This window comes from Calidris pugnax, unplaced genomic scaffold, assembly GCF_001431845.1.
Source record: "Calidris pugnax isolate Ruff unplaced genomic scaffold, ASM143184v1 scaffold38, whole genome shotgun sequence".
Classification (NCBI taxonomy): Eukaryota; Metazoa; Chordata; class Aves; order Charadriiformes; family Scolopacidae; genus Calidris; species Calidris pugnax.
This window is the reverse complement of record NW_015090995.1, coordinates 2,023,448-2,031,406: the sequence shown is the minus strand read 5'-3', so window position 1 is coordinate 2,031,406 and position 7,959 is coordinate 2,023,448. Positions and strand designations below refer to the sequence as shown.

At 53.6% G+C, this 7,959-nt stretch overlaps 1 protein-coding gene across 2 annotated transcripts in view; it reads right to left on the bottom strand.

Annotated features, from left to right (window-relative positions):
* EFNB1 (ephrin-B1) overlaps positions 1-7,953 on the bottom strand; it is a 53,929-nt gene extending 45,976 nt beyond the window's left edge. The window contains exon 1 of one of the 2 annotated variants that reach the window (XM_014954952.1): positions 7,703-7,953. In XM_014954952.1, coding sequence (XP_014810438.1) covers positions 7,703-7,818 — 116 coding nt within the window. In that variant the 5' untranslated portion in view covers positions 7,819-7,953. Of the gene's footprint in view, positions 1-6,323; positions 6,390-7,702 lie in introns of those variants that run through there. The other variant, XM_014954953.1, reaches the window with a different exon arrangement.
* Between the last annotated feature and the right edge of the window lie 6 nt (positions 7,954-7,959).

Below are 7,959 nucleotides of genomic sequence, written 5' to 3'. Positions count from 1 at the left end.
TGCTCGTGCATTTTTCAGAAAACCCACTAAAAAACGTTAAAAATCAGGAGGGAAGAGAAGAAAGCGTCGAGCCTCGGCCTCGCCGCTAATGCATGTGCGACCGCAGACGTTTTCCCCCCAGCCTTAATGAGGAGGAAAACATGCAAACACTCGGGTGATCAATATTAATGGCGTAAGGGTATTTATAGCTGATTAAGCTGTGAAAACGCACTTTGGGTTTTTTTTCTGAAGGACCTAGGACTCAGAAGGCGCCGGATGCCAAAAGCCAGGCAGGGCAGATGGTCCCTGATGGCTCACCCCACCAGCTGAGGAGCTGCTGGCCACCCCAGCACAAGGCAAGGGAGGGTTGGGAAATGGGACACTCGTGTCCCATCACCCTACAAGGAGCCGTGAGATGGGCTCTGGTGGCTCCAAAACCAGGTGGGAACCTCCTTCCACTGAGGGCACCCACCCCAGGGCTCTGCATGGGAAAGGGAGCCAGCATTGCAAGGAGAGCACTTCCAAAACTCTGTCCTGAAGGAGCAGGGAGGGACAGAGAGCTCGAGCAGCGGCCCCTGGACGTTCTCCCACCTGGCACCTCTGTGTTGGCACCAACAAGAGCCATCCAATGTCAAAACAGGTTAAGACAAAGCCTTCACCACAGCTGGGCCAGCAGACATGGCACACGTGGATGTCCACACAGGAGCAGCGTCACAGCGGGATGGATGCCTTGGAAAACACCAAGGGAAGCTCATGGTGGGACACGAAGAAGCCTCCCCTGCTCTCCGTGCAACCCCCGCTGGCAAAGCCGGGTCCCACGGCCTGGGAAAGGGGGAATAACCCACCTGGGAAGGGCCGGCTGTGGGTAGGAAAAGGTTCTTCCAGAGCAGCCGAGCCAGGGTTATAAATAGCTGGCATTTTTTGAAGCACAGCTGCTCGGCTGGAGCAGGGCAGCCCTGCCACGCCGGCACCTGAGCGGGGTCAGATCCTGCCTGGGGGGCACCGGCAGGGAGAGGCCAACCACCCACTGAAACACCACGAGCAACCCCCCAAAACTCGCCCCTCATCCTCAGGGAGGAGGATGCTGGAGGTCCTCCGAGTCCCACCTCCCCTCCGGGCATCGCCCGAGTCTCCGTGGGCTCCTAACCAAGGAGGACGCTTAGCCCTGGCTTGTCCAACTCATCCAGGACCAAGCCTGGACAGGCTGGTGGAGCCGGGAGCACCGGGATCCCGAAACTCCAGCATGGCCATGAGAAGAACATGGGTGCTCCAACCAGACATGGCACAGAAGGGGGCAAGAAAAACCTCCCCAGATGATGCCACGTGGGCACCAAGAGGCACCGAACCTCTCCGTGAGCAGAAGAAACATCACCACCACCCCTCCTGATCGCCAGAGGAGGGTTCTCTGCCACGGCACCTGCCCCAGAGCGAGGGATGGGAAGGAGAAAAAGCACAAAAAGCAGTAGGAAGGACCCCGGCTCTTTCCAGACGAGCACAACAAAAGCCCCGCAGCACCGCCGCCGCATTCCTGCCCAGATGTGACGCCGCGATAGCGCCGAGCCCAGAGTCCTCCTCCTGCTCTCCCGATACAAGCAATCATTAATTAGACACAGAATGGATTTCAGCTTTGTTTCTCCCCACCCTGTTTCAGCTGCCAGACTCCAAGTAGCATGTGCTACTGATCGCTACAAGATGTTTTCCCACCGGACCCCGGCGCTCCTCGGGCAGAACGGCTTCCCAGCAGCTGATGAGGGGGTGTCCTGCTGGTGGGGCAGGGACCGGAGAGCCACCGGGAAGCTGTGGGGCAAGGGGGGACCCAGAAATCCTACATGGAAAGAAGGGGCCATCCTTACTGCTAAGCCACCAGTTTCCAGAGGACAATCCAAATGCCTCCTCTGAGGTGTGTTGTGCAAGGGGCTGAGTGCGCATCGTGGCTCTTGGAAGTCCCCATGACCTGGACAAACACGTGCAGGGCTCAGAGGGGACCCCTGCCCACCCAGTAAAGCTGTTCTGGGGTGGGGGGACCCCTGCCCACTCAGTAAAGCTGTTCTGGGGTGGGGGGACCCCTGCCCACCCAACCAGAGCACAGGCACATCCCAGCCCCGGCCACACGCAGCCTCTTTGGGCCCAGCATCCAAGGAGGAGCTTCACACCCAAAATGCTCTGGTCGCTCAGGTGCGGTGGTGGAAGGATGCAGCCCCCCACCAGCGTCCCCCCCCGAGCCTCCACGGTCACCAGTGTCACCAACACCCCCATCCCATCCCCGCTCCCAGGACCCACAGCAGCTGCTTTGCTCTGGAGAGAGCTGCGGCTCCTTTTACAATCAATCAGCCACCCCATCACGGCTCTTTTTTTTTTTTTAAACTTTTAAAGGAAGCAGTTAAATCCATTTTATAGAATCCAGCGGTATTTACCCAGCTACTGCAACAGCCGCAGCCCCGCCGTCGTATTTTTTACTTTTTTAATTTTTTTTTTTTAATTTAAGTTAATGAAGTCATTCTCAAACGACACGCAAGGAGCCCTGGGTGCTCCTTTCCCCCAGGCTCAGCAGGAAGAGTAACCTCACACCTGAAACGTGGGATGGACACGGGGGTTTCTGCCTTGGGGGGGGAAGGAGAGCCCTTTGTGCTGGGAGAGCACCAGACACCCCCACACCTGGGGTCCCTCCACCAAAGGATCCCCCCCCTTGGAAAGGGCTCCTCCATTCCAGAGGGAAACTCCAAGTGGGATGCAGACCATCCCGACTCACTTAATCCAAACTGGATTTTGGAGATGAAGTAAAACCCTGAGGAGGCAGAGATGGGGGCCATCAGATTGCACATGGGACCCTCAGCGTCACCCATCCCTGAGGAGCACCCACCTCCCGGCCCCACACGCTCCCTGCGAGGACGGAGTCCCTGAAGGCTCCGTGAGCCAAACGCAGCTTTTTAATTAAAAATAAGCAGCGTGTTTTCACAATTTCCCCAACTCCTTCTACTGCAAAGCGCCTCATGTGCCCACTGGTACGGTAATTAAATTACATCTGCTCCGACAAGTGCGAGCCCACCGATGCAGAGCTCCGGGCCAGCCCTTCCCCTCGGAAACAGCCTTCCCGCAAGCACTTTGTCCCTCGTAAAAGGCATTAAAAAAAAAAAAAGAAAAGAAAAAAAAAAAGGCAAAGGTACAGCAGGCTTCAAACTCAGCACTTGCAGAATTCAATAGGACACCATAATGTCATTAAAGACAGAATAAAAATACCACAAAGGATTATTAGACTTTCGTCTGGTTGGAGTTTTTTTTTTATCCTCCTTCCTCTACGCTTATTTATTAAAAAAAAATATAAAATAATGCATGTCTTGCTTTTAAAAAGTCACTGGGTCGCTCCACGGGGCGAGCGAGTGGAGTCGAGTAAAACTTTATATAAAGGGAAAGAGAGAAAAGCAGAGCCCAACCGACCCGTTCTTCAGAGCCACATGGATGATGTGTCCCATTTCCCCCACCTCCTTATTAAAATACTTTCTGGAGAGGCGAATTCCAGCCCGAAATGAATTTTCCAAACCATATTTTATTAGGAATGCTTCCTTTTAACGGTCGGCACAGGAGCCCACCAGGGTCAATATTTCTCCAAAATTACAGCCAAGGGAGTTCAGAAAGGATTGGAGCCAGAATTTCTCCTGCAAATTCCCGGCTGCCCAACACGAGCGCGCTCCCGTCACCCACCCCCCCCGGCCGAGCAGCAAAAGGGACGATTAAATCCCAAAAAAAGCACCTTCCACCCCCCAACCTCCCCCTATGAAACCCCCTTCGGACGCCACGGAATAAAATTAAAACCAGATCGGCTCCACGAGACCCCTTCCATGGGGCTCAACACGGAAAAACTCGCTTGAGGGGGGATCTAATTTAGCCCGAGTTTGTCCCACACACAGATTTGTGACAATTATCCCCATTTATCCAGCGAAAGCTTTTCTAGGCCTATTTTCTCCCCATTTTAGAGACACGGAATTATTCACAAGAGGGAAACGGTGGTGATTCCACCACTGGCTTCCCGAGAGGCACCCGAGGAGCCGGAGGGAAGCGTTTCCCCGGGACAACAGCACTTTAAGCCGGTCTTAACTCAATTAGGAAATCGTTGCCTTCCATCGGGTTCCTTATCAGCCTCCCCCTCCGATAAAACCACGACCAGAGGAGGAACCTGCCCGGGACGTTCCCAACCAAAGTTCTAAAGCCCACACTTTGTCAGCGCGGCCCCGAGCTGCCCGGGGGAGGAGGAAAAGGGCAGAAAAAAAAAATAATATCTATTTTTCCTTATTTACGGTGACACCGCCAAGGCCAGGCCGCCCAACGCAGGACGCTTTCTCCTTCTATCTGTTGGAAAATTCCACTTAGCCATGTTATTTTTCAAAAGGCTTTAGCTCTCTTTACTCTAAAAACAAGAGGTCAAGCTCGGCGGAGCGGGGTGGAGGGTTGGTACAGACACGGCATCGCCCACCAAAGGGGCTTGGAAGCCCAAATTAACGGCGGCGATGGGGCATGGAGGGGGATTTTGATGCATCCATCCAGGAAAAAGCCCAGTCCAACAAGGAGAGGGCTTCTCCTCAAGCTGGAACTGGGGTCTGTAGAGCAGGAGGTTCCCCAGATGGGGTTGCTCGACCACCTTCCCAGGCGGGAGCGGTTGGGAAGAGGCTCTGCCCAACACCATCCAACCTGGAAAGATGGGAAGCAGGAGCACGAAGGGACACAAGAGGGTGAGGGACCCCAAAGATGGACCTCAAGGTCCAGGGTCAGGCCACATGGGCAAAGACAGATGGGGCAGAAGTGGGAGCATGGTCGGGCACCCAGGGCCAAACCCAACCATGGCTCCTAGGATCCTTCCCCAGCGCCCATCCCACCCCGGCCGAGCCATTTCTGGGTGGAAACGCCAACATTTTGGGCACTTTCCACCTTCTCCCATCTCTGTGGGGATCTCTGCTGCACCCACGGGAACCGTCCCCACGCAACCAGAAAAAGTTGTGCCGAGGGCGGACAACCACCGAGCTCCAAACTGGGGGAGAACCAAGACACCCCCCAGCAGCCCCCCGAATCCCACCGCACCTGGGGACGGCTGGGAAAAGCCACCGCCGTGTCACCCCCAACTTCCATGGCCACCACCTCCACCCGACTCCGGGCCTCAAGGATTTAATAAGAGCGAGATGGAGCGACACAGCGTCCTCCAACACCACCCCAGAGCCATTCCTATCCCCAGCCACTCTTTTTCCAACCAAAATTTTTTAAAAAAAGAGGGTATTTTTGGGAATAGATTTGCCTCCCCCCTCTGAGACATCATGAAGCACACAACGGATCAGTTCCCGAGGCTCTTTTCCTGCTCCCAGCCAACAGACGCAGCTCCAGAAGGAAGGAAAGGAGGAAAATTCACTTTCCGAGAAGGAAAATTCACTTTCCAAGGAGGAAAATTCACTTACGGGGGGAGCCCCTGTCCCAGCAAAGTTGCTTCCCCCCACCCACCCTGAAAAATAAATAAATAAATATGTGGTTGGAATAGAAGTATCCAAGCAGGAAGGTTGTCCAAATGAATTGTTTTAGCTCTCTTCAATCCTCAAAAAATCCTTTTTCATTTTTTTTTTTTTTTGAGAAATGTGGGAGGGGGGAAGAAATCAGGCAAAAAGCGAGATTATATATACATGTTTTTTTGGGTTTTTTTTTAACCCGAGAAAGGGCTAAGATAAACAAACACTCCGCGATGGACAAGATAAAGCCCAGCAAGAAGGGCTACCAAAAACCACCCCTGACACCACCAACAGTGACCGCGGCCGAGCACCTTCCACTCCTCATCATCCTCCTCCTCCTCGCCCTTCATCCCAGCAAACTGGGAGAACTGGGAGAGAGCCCCTTCTCATTGTTCCGGGGCAGAGACACGTACGCATCCATACAACATATATATAAATATATATATATCTAATTTAGCTGTATATATAGCTTAAATAGCCGCAGCCCCACCGCTGGCTTTGTTCGGACCCAGACCCAGAGTTGGGAGTTGGGGGGGGGTCCCACCGCAATTTGGCTCCCCCACCACCACCTCCTTAAGCCCCCCCCCCGCCGGCTTTCCACCACGGCCTGCTTTTAGAAGAGAAAACCCAGCAAAAAAAAAGAAAAAACAACAGAGAAGAAAAATTCAAAAATAAAAACGATCATAAATCCAACTCTAGCGTCGGCGTGGTAGAAGGGAGAGGCGATCCGGCCCCGGTGGTGGCCCCCCCTCCACCGGGCAACCTCCTCCCCAGGCAGCTTTCCCCCCCTCCACACACACCACCACCCCCCCACTACCACCTCCTCTCCCGTTCCCCCGCTCCCCTCCGCCGCCAACGTACTTGGGGTTCCCGGAGCTCCAGGAGACCGGTTCCAGGCTCTTGGCGAGCGGCGCGGCCAAACGGCACAGGGCGCCAGCAAAGTTGCTTCCCCCCACCCACCCTGAAAAATAAATAAATAAATATGTGGTTGGAATAGAAGTATCCAAGCAGGAAGGTTGTCCAAATGAATTGTTTTAGCTCTCTTCAATCCTCAAAAAATCCTTTTTCATTTTTTTTTTTTTTGAGAAATGTGGGAGGGGGGAAGAAATCAGGCAAAAAGCGAGATTATATATACATGTTTTTTTGGGTTTTTTTTTAACCCGAGAAAGGGCTAAGATAAACAAACACTCCGCGATGGACAAGATAAAGCCCAGCAAGAAGGGCTACCAAAAACCACCCCTGACACCACCAACAGTGACCGCGGCCGAGCACCTTCCACTCCTCATCATCCTCCTCCTCCTCGCCCTTCATCCCAGCAAACTGGGAGAACTGGGAGAGAGCCCCTTCTCATTGTTCCGGGGCAGAGACACGTACGCATCCATACAACATATATATAAATATATATATATCTAATTTAGCTGTATATATAGCTTAAATAGCCGCAGCCCCACCGCTGGCTTTGTTCGGACCCAGACCCAGAGTTGGGAGTTGGGGGGGGGTCCCACCGCAATTTGGCTCCCCCACCACCACCTCCTTAAGCCCCCCCCCCGCCGGCTTTCCACCACGGCCTGCTTTTAGAAGAGAAAACCCAGCAAAAAAAAAGAAAAAACAACAGAGAAGAAAAATTCAAAAATAAAAACGATCATAAATCCAACTCTAGCGTCGGCGTGGTAGAAGGGAGAGGCGATCCGGCCCCGGTGGTGGCCCCCCCTCCACCGGGCAACCTCCTCAAAAAAAAAAAAAAAAAAAAAAGAGGTAAAAAGATTTAAAGAAAAAAAAAGGTAGGAATATTTAAAAAAAAATAAAAGTCAAAAAACAAAATCCATTTTAAAAAATCGAAAATATTTTTAAAGATAGGAAAACCCTTCCGAGCCGAAAGACTTTAAAAATTGGGAAAAAAAATAAATTAAAAGTAGATTATTTTTTTTTTGGTGCTGTTGTTTAAGACAAGGTAAAAGCCCGCAGCTGCCCCCGGGGTCCGTACTCCAGCCGGGGGGTCGCTCCTCTCCGTCCGTCGCCCGCAGCCTCCAGCCGCTCCTCGCGGGGATTTCTCCTCCAAAATCTCGCCGGTTTGGTTCAATTTATACAGAGAGGGCTTTTTTTTTTTTATATAATTTTCCCGTTTTTAGGTTTTTTTGCCGGAGCGGTGCGAAGCAGCTTTCCCCCCCTCCACACACACCACCACCCCCCCACTACCACCTCCTCTCCCGTTCCCCCGCTCCCCTCCGCCGCCAACGTACTTGGGGTTCCCGGAGCTCCAGGAGACCGGTTCCAGGCTCTTGGCGAGCGGCGCGGCCAAACGGCACAGGGCGAGGAGGACGCCCAGCAACCACCGCCCGCCGCGGGGCCGCGCCATCGTCCCTCGGCGGCGGGACGGGACGGGGGCGTCAGGCTCCCATAACCGCTTATCCACCTTCCACAACCCCCCGCCCGCCTATCCTCCGTCTCCCGTCCCGCCGCCGTCGAACCACCGCCGCCGCCTTCCTCCTCCTCCTCC